This window comes from Engraulis encrasicolus, chromosome 2 (assembly GCF_034702125.1).
Source record: "Engraulis encrasicolus isolate BLACKSEA-1 chromosome 2, IST_EnEncr_1.0, whole genome shotgun sequence".
NCBI classification, from domain to species: Eukaryota; Metazoa; Chordata; class Actinopteri; order Clupeiformes; family Engraulidae; genus Engraulis; species Engraulis encrasicolus.
The window spans coordinates 17,525,209-17,542,020 of NC_085858.1; the positions used below are offsets into that span (position 1 = coordinate 17,525,209).

Genomic DNA, 16,812 nt, shown 5'->3' on the forward strand with positions numbered 1-16,812 from the left:
GAACATGACAAAGACTTGAGAGGAACAGAGACCACCAGAAGACCAGTTGGAAAAAAAAAGAAAATAGAGCTAGAAAACACACTACAAAAGGTAGGCACCTCTGAAATCAGTCCTGCAGTCACCTTCACTCAACCCCTTTTCACAGGGTCTCAAGTTCTACTTCCTCAAGTCCATCAATGGCCACAGTTCAAAAGTCTTTTTTTTTTTTCAAACAGCTTTCATCATTTTATACTTTTTTTGTATTTTCAACATTTTCTTTTAATAATCAAGAGGAAAACAACTGGTGCAATACTCATTATCTGCTGTCCTTAAAAATGTTTTTCTTACATTATTCCACAATAAAAGCCACTAAAAGGTAGATATAACATAGTACATATTTCATAATAACAGAGAGAAAAACACATTTTTTGTATCTTGTGAAGACTTTGAGTAAACATTTACACGTGAATTGTCACCGCCTCCCCTCAGTATGTCTGTCATTTCGTGGTGTACAATTAGCTGAACGAGAATCAGCCCACAGTCAGTGCAACGCTAGAAGCTAATAACATCAACAATATACATCAGAATATAGAGATTTAACTTTTTTCTTTTACGTAAGCACAAATGAAGGGAAAACTAAAAACTATGAGACACTGAAAGTAAAAACTCCAAAATGAATAGCGGAAAAGGGATTCCGCTTTAAAGTCGCAAGCATGTGTCCTTGTTTCAGCCCATCATCATGGAACGCTCTGGCATATACCTGTGCATACTTTCACGTTCACCCTGCATACAGTACACACATCCTTGTGCAAACACTCACATTTAAACAGATGTCATTTTGCCACTTTGTCATAAAAACCTTGTTATTTTGAACCAACATCAAAAAACTTGGAAGTGTATGAATGAGACACAATTACAAAAAAAGTTCACATTTAATTATTGGCGCTTCTTTTTCATTCAAGTATTGGTATTTATTTTCTCTATTTTGTATCATGTTGATATGTCTGAGATCTTTTACTTCTTTTTTTTGGGAAATGTAAATTGGGACAAGAGTGTGAGAAGGGCTGATTGAAACAGGGGCTTAAGGAAGAAGAATCACATAAGAGACCTTGTTTATCCCCCCATCCATTCTCACATACATTTCAGATAGTTGTGTAGATAAGCCAGTGTGTGCATATTGTCCCTGGACCGGTGTGGAGGAAGGGGTTCACCTCCTCGCTGTTAGAAAGACTGGCCTCCCTTCAACCCCTTCCCCATTATCCACTTATGATTGAGAAGCAGGCGGTTCCTCCACTGACTGGAGTCTGTGCCACAGAAGAGAACATGAAAAAACAGAACAAGGGGGAAAAAACACAGAGAGAGAGAGGGAGAGGGAGAGGAGTGGCTGAGAGGGAAACTAGGATCCCGTGCCCACAATGCTAGCTGGTGTGCCACTGGGTGTTGGGTTAGCTGCAGAGAGAAGAGGGAGAGGGGAGGAGGAAAGAGAGGATACCGCCCCTCAGTGCTGGTGCAGCTATTTGGAACCCAGAGTGCCTCGGAAATACTGCTTTCCCTTCCTCCCTCTCCTCTCAACCCCTCAGTGCACGCGCACGCACGCACACAAAAAAACAAAACAAACAAAAAAACGAAATCTTCCATAGACAGTTTGACACCTTATGTCCAGTCTAGAATCAAGGCAGTTTCAGAGAACAGGCAGAAGTGATTGTTGCTGTCACTCATGAGTTGATATTGATGAGAAAGTTCAACAACAACAAAAGAAAAACAAAAGGTTATTTGTCTTCTTAAGACTTGGTACCAACTGAGATGTGTTCCAGTCCCCATTCTCTTTGAAATATTGTAGTATTTGTGTTACACATCTGAGCACCATCGACACAATTCTCATTGGGGCTGAATGAAGGCCCTTTGGGGAGAGAGAGAGAAAGAGAACCACCTATGAGACAGGTGGTAACATACAGGACAGCAGACATCTTTTCATTTAAAAGAAAAAGTGCCAACATAAAAGAGAGAGAGAAACGCCTTTTTGGTTTAAAGAAAGGTGTACCTGGTGTGACTGACCACAGTGCGCCTTCCACAATCTTGAATCTGTTTTATTATCTGCGGCCTCATTACAGAAACTCAGCTATTTCTAAATCCAAACCCATCTTAAGATAGGGATACTCAGGATACTGTGGGCAGGTTATGAATTGTTTCAGTAATAGGAAGTTAGGATTTTTTCCCCCACGTTTGAGTCCCTAACTGAAAGATAGGAGATTTGAAAATGTCTGCAATGAGGCCTCTGGTCCCAGGTCCTTAACTAACACATTGATAACTGGGACCAGCCTGTGGCCACAGCCTGTCAGCTCAGCTCCACATCCTGGCTCTTCTCCCCCCTCCTTCTCCAACTCCATTCCCACCACACCAACTAGGACGATGGCAGACATCTTTTTAGGAATGCGTTTTGAGGCAGCTACACTGTACTTGGGTCGCAACTCGTCAAAAAAAAAGGGTGACGAAGGTGAAACGTTCTGTTGCTTTTATTTTGTTTTGGTTCTCGTTTTCCTTCCTGTCTGCCTTGGTCTGTGCTGCGCTGCGCTGCACTACGCCTCACCTTCAGCTTCTTTCCGTAGCCCCTAACGACCGGTTTCCACATCCGTTTCAACGGTTAGTGTTCTAGGGTCTTCCAGAAGCCACAACACAAAATGTGGGCGAGAAGACAGGAAGCTACACCTACAACGATCATTCACCTCCACCGCAGTGCTGGGTTTATAACACTAAAATCTGGCCAGCTCATCGCATGCAAATATGTGTTGAAGACATTGTGGTTTTGAAATGTGTGCCGTTATACAGAGGGCGCGTGTGTGTATCTTAAGGAGAATTGCTACTCGCTCAGCCCCGAAGCTGTTCAACTTAGACTAGCATAACAAACAATGGCTTGAATATAGGACATTCCCCTCTTGGTCTTTGCATAGAAGTATGAGCTGCATTTGTGTGAGTGATGTGTTTTACTTGCGCACCATGAGCGGTGACAGAGCAGGGTGGCTGGCCGTGGTGGCGTGGGGTGGAGTAAGGGTTTGTTGTGGTGTTGAGGATTAGACTGGGTGGAGTGTGGACCACTGTAACGACTCTGTATTGTTGGAGGTGGAGCACCAGTGTGGGGTGTGGGGAGAGATAGCACCGCAGAAGAGGAGAGGAGCAGACGAGGAGAGGAGACCAAGGATGACCAAAGATGACAGACTGAGGACCCCAGCGTTCATCATCACTGCTACCCAGTCACCTTTCACAAACAAAACTGGTTGGAAAAAACAGACAATAAAGACCTTCTAACATTATACACTTAGGACCTGATCCAAGAAACTCTACCCAGCAACGAGGAGAGGACACAATGTCACAAGATGAAGGTCATCGACGTAGTATTGATTTTGTGGGCAACCGCTGAGGGTTGCGCAGTACTGCAGTTGGGTTTCTCGCCAAAGTACATGTTCAGTTCACAAATATGTGTTTGAGTGTGTGTGTGTGTGTGGGTGTACATATGTGTGCAGACACAGCGAGAAGCCAGGGGGAGGGCTGGTTGAGCAGCTACTTTGAAGACCACTGTATGGACAAAGCATGTATACACAATCTGTCCGATATATTAAACAAAGATACCGACAAGGAATTAAAGATCGACTTTTCAGAAATCCATGACAAGTATAACAGCAATCTCGACCCACAAACAAAACAAAAACGAACAATTAAAAAAAAAAACACTGGCGATTATCCAAAGGACAGACAAGTGAAAACACTCCCCTCCCCTCCCCTCCCCTCCCCCAACAAAACCACACCAGATCTGTCCATCTCCAGCTAAAGTGATCTTTGCATGAGAGGAACGAGTACGTGTGTGTATAAGGAGTCAAGTCTTTGAACTGAGGTCAAATGCTGGCACGATAGTACATGATTGGCCAGTTCTTAAAGAGCGACTCTCTGCCAGGGTTGAAGAGCCCAACCCAACCCGACCCCACTCCACACCACCCCGATCCACAACTCCAACACCTCCAACATAGGACAGGGGGTGGTTTAGGTATATGGCGTGAGGTTTGGTGAGGGATTGGTTGGGCTAGCAGACGTTGGCTCTTTCTCAATGCCCAGTGTTCTAGTCTTGCTAGGACGTGAAACGCCCAATGATTGGATACTCTTTGGTGAACTCTGCGGAGTGTCCAATCACCAGGCGTTTCACGTCCTAGCTAGAACACTTGACATTGAGAAGTAGCCGTTGAGACTGGATGACCGTCAGATGTGTGGTGTTGATGTGGCATGAGGTACGGGTAGGGCAAGGGGTCAACAGGAGGATGCACTGGCAGAGAGCAGAGTGGCAGGGGCCTACATTGGCAGGCTGCAGGCTCCACAGCAGATAGGCACACGATGGCCACACTTATCATACAGGCTTGGCAGAGGGCCCACTGAGTCTTGAAAAGGGGACCTCCATGGATGCGCGCAGGGGCTTTTTTTGTTTGTTTTAAACCTGGCACCATTACGGCGAGACGAGGTCTTGCAGAAGGCTTTTCCGAGAGTTTTCAGAGCAGTCCAACAGTGATATTTGTGTTTTTGTTTTTTTGTTGTTTTTTTCACTTTGATAAGAGTCAAAAGACCAAAAAACAACTCAAAGTAAACCACCTGTCAAAACATTGCATGACGTTTTTTTAAAAAAAGTCTTTGTCTTCCCTTCATTTTACAATGTCTGACTGTAAAAATAAGCCTTCATGGTCTGTGCCCATGAAAGAATAAAAAGAAAACGTGTGGAAAAGAGGACCTTCCTGCCCTTTTCCTAGAAGTCTTAGACCAGCCTCAAAGAGGATGTGGAGAAGCAGTGTCGATTGCTTTTGAAAAGTTCATTCCTTTTTTTCAGTGTTTGCTTCTCCACTCCACTTCTCTCGTTGGTACTGACAGTTAGAGCTTGGCGCTCAACACTAAGTGCTATGTAGGGTACGACCTCTTTCCACTTGCTTCTGTCTGACTGTCTGTTAGCGTACATTTTTGTTTTGTACCTGGTATGCCCTAAACGAGAATAAAACATTAATAAGCAAGATGCGTAACTAAGGAGGAACAAATGCACCTTGTCCACTAGAAGGAAGAAGTGTGAGGGGATGGGAGGACAATCCCACACCCTCCTCCAACCTTATTTGGTATGATGCCTTCAAGAAAGGGGGTGGTGAAGTGATTTTGGGTGTCTGGGATTAAGGACGGAAGGTTGGTTGAAGTGCTTTGTATATTCCAGGGTTCACCAGGGTATGGGTAGAACTTGGGTCGACCTTGATGTGACCTTTCTGGTTGGGCTGGGTTGAGTTGAGCTGATAAAGTTACATTGGTTGGATGCTGGTCCTTGTCCCTGGTTCCTGGTTTTGCAGAGAGATGAACTTAGACTGGCATTAGCGGTGTCTGTCTGCGTGGCGAACGGATGGACGAAGAAGGCTCTTGGTTACCATGGCGATGGCACTCTATCACACTCTCTCTCTCTCTCTTTCTCTGCTCATCACTGCAAAGGATCGTGGACCAGCAGTGCCAGGAACCCAGTGGACTAGATTGGCTTGCAGTAGTCCACCTCATCAATAAAAAACAACAACAAAAACCCAACAAAAGTTCAACTACAAACAGATGTGCAGCATCAGAGAAATCAAAGAGTTCCTGAAAGATACGATGAAGCAGTGGTTGATCTCGTCTTTCTCACTAAGTCACACATTCAACACACATTCAACAAACTCACACGTCACACACATACCCTTGGCCCCTGAACACACATTCGGACCCTCTGCAAGACGTACATATTTTGATTGGAGGAGGAGGTATTCCAGCCCATTATTACCAAAGAAATGGTGGAGATCCAAGGGGTGAATGTGGGCAACCCATCAACTGTCAGGCCAACATGGAAGGCTTTTCCTCTGACCTTCATGATGATAGCTGGCCCATCTCTAGTAGCATGAAATAACCCCCCCTCCTCAACCCTTCAAAAAGGTTCATTTCCCTCTCCAGCTCTGGCTCAGACACAAGGCTGTGCGCAATTCTTCACTGGCAACAAGGGTGTGTCATATGGTGTAGTATGTATGGTGGAACAAGGGCACAGTTTAAGGCTAGTTTAAGTGCTGCAACAAGACAGAACCACCAAATCAATGGGGGCAGGTCCAAGAAGAAGGTGCTGATTGTGGTTCAAAAGACTCGGATGGGCTTGGAATGATACTCAATGTCGGTGGTCAGTCAGTCTCAGGGTCAGGATGGAGGACTTTAGTTGGAAGGGGGTGTTGGGCAAGGGGGGAGGGGGGGATTTCCGTTCTGTTTTTCAAAATGGCAGCTTGTATCATCAGTTGTAGTCAAAAAATACACATTAAAACACACATCCATACAAATGCATACTGCAAACACACTTACACACGCACACACGCACGCACACACACAAACATTCACACCCCACATTGCTGGAACTCCCCTGTGGCGAAAGAGTTTCAATCCGTTTTGTCTCTTGTATCTGTAACTGCTTACTCCTCACAGTCAAAGTCCAACAGAACACTGTGACCAAAAAACATACAACAAACTAAAACTCACAAAAAATAGGACTCAAACAGGAAACTAATGAAATGACAAAAAAATGATAAAAACTGACAAGGGTCAAACGAAGCAGAAGAAATGTCAGCAGCCTTTACAAGGTGTATTGCCTCGGTCTCCTGTCTCTTATTGTCATCTCCTCCACCCATGCTGATTATCACCACAACATTTGCTTGGTTTTTGCTCCTGTATGTAAATATTTGTTTGTCTCTTTGCTTGCTTGTTTGTTTATATTCAGGGTTTTTTTTCCAATTTGTAACTGAAAGAAGAGGAAAAAATACTCCTCCTCGTCTCCACAACCAGTACTTTTCCAAAGGGGGTAGTGGGCAGTGGTGTGGGGTTGGGGACTGGGGGGTGGGTAGGTATGGGTGGAGTGGAGAAGGACTAGGAAGATGGAGTTCAGTCTTCAGGATCTTCTCTCCCGTCCCATCCGTCTATCCTCCCCGGGTCCTCCAGCCCTCCTCCTCCTCCTTACATGGACTCCCCGCTCAGCAGGTCTCCAGGAAGCAGCGTGTTGATGGGGGTGGGGCTGCCCACCACCCTCCCGTCCTCTCCCCCGGGGGGTCCCCACAGGCTGGAGTACTGTGGCACTCCCCCCCACAGCAGCTCTCCGCCGCCCGCCTTCCCAGCAGACCCGGCTCCTACCCCGCCGCCCACAGGCACGCCCATGGCCATGCCGCTTGCCGTCCCGCCGCTGCCCCAGTGGTCCAGGCCGCTGTGGGAGGAGCCTCCGGCCACGCCCATGCGCGCCTGATTGGCCGAGGGCTGGCTGGCCTGCCAGCTGGTGGTGGGGGGCGTGTGCGTCTGGCCCTGTGCAAAGAAGCGGTTCACCTCCTCCTCACCGGCAAACTCCGCTAGGATAGTGGTGTTACCCAGCACACACCTGGAGGGGGAGGGAGAGAGAGGGAGGGAGGGAGAAAGAGAGACAGAGAGAGAGGGAGATGGGGGACATATAGAAGAAACATAGGATGAGAGAGAAGGGTGAGAGAAAACAAAGACAAAGACAAAGGCGGTGCAGATAGGCATCTTCTCTAAGAGTTTGTCTCAATCCAAAATTGTAGATAATGTGTGCTGCTGAACTGCTTTGATGTGTTGTGTGGGACGTACATGTGCAGGGACTTCTGGGCCTTGGCGGCCTCCTCTTTGGAGCTGTAGCGCACCACGGCGTTGCCCTGCGTCAGGTTCAGGTGGAAGGTGATGAGAGGCCCGTGCTGCATGCACAGCGTCCGCAGGGTCGAGCCGTCAATCTGATCCAGACAAATGCAATTCAAGACAGTGAACAACACACGTTTGAATTCCAGTGAACACTGCATAGCAAACGCACGCATGCACGCACACAGCTTTGAGAGTTGGTCAAGCCGTCAATCTGATCCAGAAAGGTGCAAGACAATGAACAACAAGTCTCATTTCGAGTAAACACTGCACAGCACACACACGCATGCACGCACGCACACACACCATTGAAAAATTGGTCAAGGTGTCGATCTAATCAAGACAAGTGCAGGAGGCTGAATTCGGACCTATTATGCATAAGTGCATTCATTGCATGGACGTTACCCATGATAATCATCAGCTTTTCAGATGGTGACTGTTTCTCTGTGGGAAGCGTCTAACTTAGACACGCTTTTGGGTACTTAGAATCTTCGTCTGGAATGCTGTTTGCTTACACTCAATTTACTAACGCTTGGGAGACCAAATGAGCCAATCACAGTCAAGAGCCAGACGCACAGTTTTAGATTGGCCGATAGCCCAGGTGCTTAAATGTGCTCCTACCTGAGGCGTGAGGTTCCTCAGCACCAGCCAGCTGCTGGTCCTGTTGGAGCTGTCTGTGCTCCACGTGGTACCTGGGCAATGGAGGAAGGATCAAAAGGTAGGATATGGACCATAAAACGGCATTTAGTGACTTTAAATATCATGTAGGAAGAGAATGTGAGCGTAAGGAACAGTATTTAGCTGAGGTTTCACAAATCAACCCAAATTATGCTTTGGCATCATTGTGTAATGTTTGAACACTCCGCAATACAGTGAAACGCAATACAGTAAAAGTACGACATTGAAAATTGGAAGGTGCCTTTCACAGTTTATGATTCAATGACACGATTCAGCAAACACTGTAATAAGGCTAAAGAATGGCGTAGTTCATTAATGGAGCAGTTACCTTGCATTGTGCCTGAGGTGTAGGAGTTGCTCCAGCCCTGGGCCAGACCCAGGGAGTTGCCTCCCCAGGTGGAGGAGGGCTTGCTGGGGTTGCTGAGGTTGCTGAGGCCTGGTGGAGGGCGGGTCGGGGCGGCCCCGGTGCTGCGATGGCCCTGGGGAACCTTCCAGAGCTCATGGGACAGCGATGGCTGTGGGTGTGATATGGGGCCCGGAGACCAGGTGGACTTCATGTCTGGCAGCTTGCCTGAAGAGGAACAACGTGTGAGGAGACAGTTATACACAGAAGAAATCACACAAAAATGTTTGGCTATACCACTTTCCAGTGTTCAATAAAGGTTCTCACGCAGGAACTGGAAAAACAATCTCACTCACTTCCTTTCAAGGCACAGAAAGGACACAGAGCACCTGTAGGATTCACTACAGCAGGCAGATGCATCACTACTGTACACGGCCTGCCTACAGGGAACTCAATAGAGCACGAGGATGCAGTTCAGGGGTGCATTTCTCGAAACCATGGTTGCTACGTAAGCTACTTAGTTGTTTGCAATGTAATTTCCCATTATCAAACTAACCAAGTTTCTAACTGGCTAGCAACTACACTTTCAGGAAACGCACCTCTGGAGAGTTCTCACAGGGAGCTACAAGAGGCCTGAAAACACTAGGAACCTTTTTCAGGAATGGACACAGGGGATCACATCTCAACGGACTACAGAAGGGCATCTCAGGCTCCAAGGGTTGGTTGTAGGGCAAACTGAGCATGAGAAACACCAGGAACAAAGGCAGGGGCCGGGGCTGAGGGTAGACTGGGGTTTGGTTTCTGGTTTCTGGGTAGGTCTATGGTACCACCTCTGGTGGTGGATGCAAGGTACATTGAGCATTATAACATTGGGGACGGAGACAGGGAGTAGGGGCTGGAAGCTGGATTCAGGTTTGGGGTTGTCTGTGGTACCTGCTGTCTCAGCTGCCTCAGGAGAGGACAGAGGGAAGGGGCTGGCGTAGGCACTGACAGGCCAGGAGCCCGAGGTAGGCAGCGCCTCCCCCTCAGGCGACACTGGGGAGGAGCCTGGAGTCAGTCCAGCAGCAAACGCAGCCAGGATGGAGAGTTACAAAACACAAGACAGAAACTCACTTTCATACCCTTTTAAACCTGCGGCAGCAACGATCAATACTAGCTTTTTACTCCACCGAGAGACTGAGAGAGTGCCTGGAGCTGCCTAGGTCCAGTCAAAATATTGGCAATCAATTCTCTTGGACTTTCATGAATGTGGTGGAAGTCAACAGAGGTATGGGACAGCATGCCGACTTGCCCATTTAATACAATTCTGTTACTATTGACAAGAGGGTTTATGTTAATCTTATTCAGGTTTTATTTTTTATCTTCATACTTGCTGCTCAGGGTGTGTATACATTATAGATGAACAGCTGCTTCAACTGCAGCATTCTGATAGTATTGTATTTAACTTGCTTGGACTTAAAGTGATACTGTCCCATTTTTTACTGTCCCAATAAGCTTATTTTACACCTCTCCTATTGAGTTTGACCTTTCTCCTGTACTTCCTGCTGTTCTCTGAGTATGGCAGAGCAAATTTTACCTCCAAGCTAGCAATGAACATTGAGTCCTATGAGACCAGCTAGCGGCTAACTGGTCTGATAGGACTCAATGTTAACTGCTAGCTTAGATGCAAAATTTGCACTGCCACACAGGAGAAAGTACAGTACAGGAGTACAGGAGAAAGGTAAAACTCAATCATTTAACTCAAGGAGAAGTGTAATATGAGCTTAATTCCAAAAAATGGGACAGTATCACTTTAATTTTCAGGCCAGTGTTGGACATAATCTATTAGTTGTCCTTTTGATTTCTTTAATTTTTATATCCCAACAGTAGGCCTACACCAAGACCTGTTACTGTAGGAGATACACAAGTTCAAATGTGCCAAACGTCTTGGCGTCTTTTTCCAACATCCTGTAGATATTTTCTACTCTATGGGGTAACATTTACTGGATGTATACCCAAAGACATCATCATTCCGCCATCTTGTCTCCTACCTCCACTCCTGTCTCTGAGCAGGTAGCGATTGACGTCCTGGATATTGGTGTTGATGGTGGGTCCGCTGGGAACACTTCCTGGGGTCATGTTGGGGTCGTTCTCGGGGTCAATGTTCTGCAGTCCTTTCCATGGAACACCAGGGCAGAATTCTGGGAGGAGTTAGAGTTAGAGTTAAAATTTACGCATAGAGGGTCTTTGGACCAAAACGTTGTGAATGAAGTTCACTCAAAATGGTCAGTGTGCAGGTGTACTATGATTTTTTTTTGGTGGGGGGGTACTGATGTAAAATGGGGAGGGGTATGGTATGAAAGGGTTAAAGAATTGGGGTGAGTGTGGGGGGGCACTGAGGTAAAACGGGGAGGCGGGGGTGAGTGATTGGGGATGAGAGGGTTAACGAATGCAGTGTTTGAGGCAGGAAACATCTGGCAAATACCTAAATTAATAGCTCCCATTGTGCGCCTGTGTTTTTCACTTTAATGTCCAAGCTAAAGCGGTTTAACATCTGTCAACTCATTACCGAGCCAGGCAAACGTAAAACTGTCATAATTAGAGCTTCCACACTGGCTCAAGTGCAAAATTGCCTCTCTGTGTGTTTGTGTGTGTGTGTGTGTGTGTGTGTGTGTGTGTGTGTGTGTGTGTGTGTGTGTGTGTGTGTGTGTGTGTGTGTGTGTGTGTGTGTGTGTGTGTGTGTGTGTGTGTGTGTGTGTGTGTGTGTGTGTACGTGCGCAAATGCATTACATTCCTGACTAAGTATGAACAGTGAATGTTTGCACGGTACAGGAAATGGTATGTATGGAAGGAACACAAAATGATATCTTGTCCCTGCGCGCATACATGTGTGTACAAGTGCACTGGTGTACGTTTTCCCGTGCACGCATGTGTGTGTGTTTGTGTGTGCGTGTGTGTGTGTTTTGTGTTTGTGCATGAATGAATGTCCATGTATGAATTTTAAAAGAATATGCGTGCATGCGTGCATGTGTGTGAGTTCAACCCTGTGTGTGTGTGTGTGTGTGTGTGTGTATGTGCGCGTGCGTCTGTGTGTGTGTTTATTTCTTTACCAGGGGGCCAGCTAACAGTGGTCCCGTTTGAGATCTTGTCGTTGGCGGTCTTGGTGGGGGCCCAGCTCTCGTGGCCCACCAGGGGGCTTGTGGGGGAGTCGGAGCCCCCCATCAGGCTGTAGGGGCTGTAGGAGTCATCCAGGGCCTTCCCTGGGGGACCCAGGCTGGGGGCAGCAGTTATGGCACCTTGAATGGAGATTACAAAGAGCAATTCAGCTAAACAGAATCAATGGCAACAGAATCATTTCAAATAGAGGACGAACATGTCCAGCTTTGAACAATGTGTTACAATGCATGCATGCATGTGTGTGTATTGCCTTTTTGTGTGTTGCTTTTGTGATTTTAACTTTTTATTAGTTACTTGTCTGCGCTCTTGTCTAGGACAGGCATCTCTTGGAAAGAGATTCCTCATCTCAATGAGATGAACCTTTTTATTATCTTAGTATTATCGTGCTATAAACGCTAAATATGACTTCCACAGAATACATTATTAGGTGAAATAGCCAAATGGCCGCTCCATATACACACATATACAAATGTGCCGTATAAAATCAAACGATTCGGTTCCCCGTCCGTACCGTGTTTGCTGAGGCTGGGCTCGGTGGGCGAGGAGCCGGGCGAGAGGTCCATGGAGTTGGGGTGCGTCCACTGGGACAGGCGGGACTGGGGCTGGGGGGGCTCCTTCAGGGACAGGCCTGCCATGCCCACCTCCATGCAGTCTACATTCATGTTGGGGTTCAGGCCAGCTGCTGGGGGAGAACACCAGGAATTAAGCCTCGTTATAAGGATTTAACTCATCCTAATTACACCAACACTAATTAAAACCAAACCAAAAAAAAAACATTGGACTACAAATGACTCAAATTAAGGCAATTTTGAATTATACAGTAGTTTAAAAAACAACATTAAATTCATGTGGAATAGAATAAAAAAAGACTAGAACAGAATAGAATAGAGCATGCTCTGACCATTGAGTGCATTTTCCACGAGTCATACACACTTCACTAATGTCTAAATACAGTACTGCGCTAGTCTCTACTCATCATGATGAGTAGATTTTGAGACCAGCACTGCCTATGAGTAATTCAAACCAACCACACGTAACCATTATGCCCTGCTAGAAATAATTGTATTAAATAGAAATGTGGCCACGTTACGTCAGTGACTCCATCACAATAATAACCTAACCACGTGCAGTAGGTGGAACAAGGGATGTGACGTGACTTGACTCTTACAGAGCACGTAAGAGACAAAAAGGAGTTGGCTAAAGACTGCGCCTCTTTGGTCTGCACACCCACAACCCCCCTAGTGATGGTGCGTCATCACAATGACCACATACACACAGTACTGTAGGAGACGACACACAGCAAGCCATGCGACTCTTACGGAGTGAGTAAGGGCCAAAGGAGTTGGCCGAAGACTGGCTCTCTTTGGTCTGCTGCAGGTCGGCCATGGGCAGGCCTGGAGCCTGGGGCTGGCCTGGGAAGTTGTCCAGGGCTGATTTGCCGGCGCCGGGGTGCAGGCCAGGGTGTGCGGGGGGCTGGGCTGGAGGGGGCTGCTGCTGCTGCTGCTGTTGCTTCATGAGCAGGGCCTGGGCTAGCTGCCTCTGGTGCTGTTGGATCTGCTGCTGCATGTTGTTGATTGTACGTGCAACCTGCGGAGAGGGGGGTGGACGAAGAGGTGGAGAGAACATGTTCACATAAACGCATGGATGTTCACATGAATAATATTTACGTGCATGCATGTGCGTTCGTATGTGTCTATGCGTCATATATGATGCATAGACACATACAAACGCACATGTATGCACGTATGCATATGCGCAGTCAGTCACACAAACACACATGCACACACATGCGCGCACCCAAGCGTGCACATGCACACCACTACATACTGCCCTCGCAAAAATTAAACATAGCCATTGACACCATTGTGGTCAAAGTGTTAGTGGTTATTCTGGTGTTTGTGCACAAGAGAAAAGAAGAGAGGGCTCACTTGTTGCTCTTGCTGTCGGATGGGGCCAGAAACATTGCGCTGTGCCTGCAACATTTGCTGCTGGATCTGTAAACGTTGGTATGCCTGCAAATGGTGACACACACAAGTGAAGACATTAGCATACGCACGCACACGCACACACGCACACGCACACAAAAACATACACACGTACCAAATAAACACACACGCACACAATCCAATTGCTGTAATTTGATAATCTCCACAATAAAAATGCCTTTAGGATACAAAGTAAAACATTGCTTGTTAAAGTGCCCATTTACTGGCATTAAAGCAATGCTGTAACATTTCTGGAAATAAGCTCATTTTACACCTCTTCTTCAGATATATAATTGAGTTTTACCTTTCATCTTTTCTTTCAACCATTCTTTTAGTCTGGTAATTGCTACTTCTAGTTACAAGCTAGCAATTATCATTGAATTTTATGGGTCCAGCTAGCGGCTAGCTGGAACAATAAGATTCAATGATATATGCTAGCTTGGACATACAATGTGCACTCCCAGACTCAGAGAACGACAGGAAGTATAGGAAAAAGGTAAAACTCAATTATTTAAGGAGAGGTGTAAAAATTAGCTTATTTCCAAAAATGTCAGAGTACTGCTTTAAAGCCCTGTAAAGTTAGCAGATTGTTATGCCATTGTTATTTCATAGTGTTGTATTAGTGCAAGGCTCTGCCATCTAACTCACCAGCTGCAGCTGGTACAGTTGGTTCAACAGGGTCATGTGTTGAGGGTTTATTGGTGAGGTCAAAAGTGCAGGGTTGAGTCCAATGTTTTTTGCTGCAAACTGTAAGAGCTGTGCTTGAACCTGGGCGAGACAAGAGAGAGAGCAATGGCGTTTCGTGAGTCCATCTGCTGAAATCATCGATAAGCGTCACTCGGGATTTAATTTACTGATCTGATAGATCACTGTGAAATTTGGTTATTGGTTATTGGTTATTGGTTATGTTTCGTATGTCTCTTTGCCTGCGAGAGGCCATGTGAGTGAGTATGTGTGGGCGTCTATTATGAGTGTCCTCATGTTTGCATTTGGACTCATGGGAATGATGAGACAACAGTAGACATACACATACTGCCATACAAAGGTAAAGTGCTGCAACTACATATTTGGTCAAAATTGAGTTTATACTGAAAATGGTCTTCGTAACACATTCTCACATCTTTGTAACTCATTTATTTTGTGACAAAGCCTTATCCCAAATTTCCCATTAGAGATATACGTACATGTCAAATTACACTACACTACTACAATATGCAACGTAACACCAACATTTGAAGGCATTTTTTTTCTCCGTTTCAATGTTGGCATAGTAACTGCCCTTTGTCTTTGTGAGGCAGCATCGTTGTTGTTATATTTATAGATCAAACAATAACATCTGTAAGCCCTGCAGTTCACACATGCATGTACAGTAGTATGCTACTTTTGTGTGTGCCACGCGTGTGAATTGCCATCATCCATACCTGAGGGGAGAGAAACTGAGGCACTTGCGCACGTAGACTAGGCTGGGAGGAGGCCAGAGGCGGCACGCTGGGCTGGGGGGGAGGAAGCTGCTGCTGCTGCTGCTGCTGCTGCTGCTGCTGGAGGGCCCGCGCTGCCTGGGCCGCACCACTGCTCACAAACATTCCACTCTGCATCTAGAAACAGAATAGAGTGGAGTAGAGTAGAGTAGAGTAGAGTAGAGTAGAGTAGAGTAGAGTAGAGTAGAGTAGAGTAGAGTAGAGTAGAGTAGAATAGAATAGAATGCATTTCAACTGATTACATTTAATCTCTTTAAACGAAACGTGTCCATATAAACACGCCTAGTGTCATTGTACTCAGTAGATCCCTCCCTACAAGGTGCATGCTACATACTGTATATGAACAGTATTAATTTATAAATTATTGTACAAATAGAGGTATCAAAACTACTATGCCATACGGACATATACAAACTTCAAGTACAGAGATGGACAACAGGTGCACACACACAGACCACTACTCAAGCATCCCACTGTGCATCTGAGACACACACGCACACACACACACACACACATATTAACACGATAAACAAATACACACACACCCAAACATTCTACTCTGCGTCTGATACACATAAACATGTAAACATACACACAGAGCAAACTCACCAAAAATATTCCCCCATCACATTTGCATCAAACAAAAACATTAACACATTTATCATATGCAGATAAACAAATACACACAGGCAAACAAATACACACAAACACACACACACACACACGCACATACACACACACTCTATTAACAACCAGAGAGCTTACAACGCTGCAGTCGTTGGATGTGACTGCAGGTGACATTGCGGCTGGCTCGTGCTCTGCTCACCTGTCTGTTGTTCAAGTTTGGCATGGCGATGCCCAGGCCCTGTCCGGGCATGGCCGGGTTAGCCAGGGGGAGCTTGAGGGCCGGGGAAGGCAGAAACGGTGAGGTCTGGGGGTCATCCACCAGCCCGCCATCCTATGGGAGAAAGACACAAGCACACAGGGTCATAAACACACAAGCATGCACTTACATGTTCTCTGTGTGTGTGTGTGTGTGTGTGTGTGTGTGTGTGTGTGTGTGTGTGTGTGTGTGTGTGTGTGTGTGTGTGTGTGTGTGTGTGTGTGTGTGTGTGTGTGTGTGTGTGTGTGTGTGTGTGTGTGTGTGTGTGTGTGTGTTCTTGTATTCTAGTAGTGTCAACAATAATCGATTCGGCAATGCAATGCGGGGCATGGACGATTCAATTCAATGCGGCAAGTTCCAGAATCGATGCAGCAAATTTTTTAAGTTTCAATTACTTCCGTGGATATTTCAGGAGCAAATGTTAAATTAAATAAAAGCACTTCAAAGAATTGAAAACTGCAAGACTGATACAGAAAACAGCCAATAAAATGTTGCTCAGTATCTGACTACTTGTATTGCCTCATCATGACTGATGAAACATTTGCTTTGCTTTCAGTAGAAATGCAATGCATTGCAATGCATCGTAGAAGTGAATCGAATCGAATCACT

At 46.1% G+C, this 16,812-nt stretch overlaps 1 protein-coding gene across 5 annotated transcripts in view; it reads right to left on the bottom strand.

Annotated features, from left to right (window-relative positions):
• Positions 1 to 4,536: 4,536 nt before the first annotated feature.
• Positions 4,537 to 16,812, bottom strand: part of tnrc6c1 (trinucleotide repeat containing adaptor 6C1) — a 74,979-nt gene continuing 62,703 nt past the window's right edge. For 3 of the 5 annotated variants that reach the window (XM_063223560.1, XM_063223552.1, XM_063223534.1), the window contains exons 11-22: positions 16,147 to 16,278; positions 15,264 to 15,437; positions 14,491 to 14,610; positions 13,786 to 13,869; positions 13,177 to 13,444; positions 12,369 to 12,539; positions 11,791 to 11,976; positions 10,732 to 10,881; positions 8,687 to 8,929; positions 8,302 to 8,372; positions 7,636 to 7,775; positions 4,537 to 7,411 (exon numbers count right to left, since the gene is read on the bottom strand). In XM_063223560.1, coding sequence (XP_063079630.1) covers positions 7,000 to 7,411; positions 7,636 to 7,775; positions 8,302 to 8,372; positions 8,687 to 8,929; positions 10,732 to 10,881; positions 11,791 to 11,976; positions 12,369 to 12,539; positions 13,177 to 13,444; positions 13,786 to 13,869; positions 14,491 to 14,610; positions 15,264 to 15,437; positions 16,147 to 16,278 — 2,151 coding nt within the window. In that variant the 3' untranslated portion in view covers positions 4,537 to 6,999. The remainder of the gene's footprint in view (positions 7,412 to 7,635; positions 7,776 to 8,301; positions 8,373 to 8,686; positions 8,930 to 10,731; positions 10,882 to 11,790; positions 11,977 to 12,368; positions 12,540 to 13,176; positions 13,445 to 13,785; positions 13,870 to 14,490; positions 14,611 to 15,263; positions 15,438 to 16,146; positions 16,279 to 16,812) is intronic. The other 2 variants (XM_063223569.1, XM_063223543.1) reach the window with 1 other exon arrangement.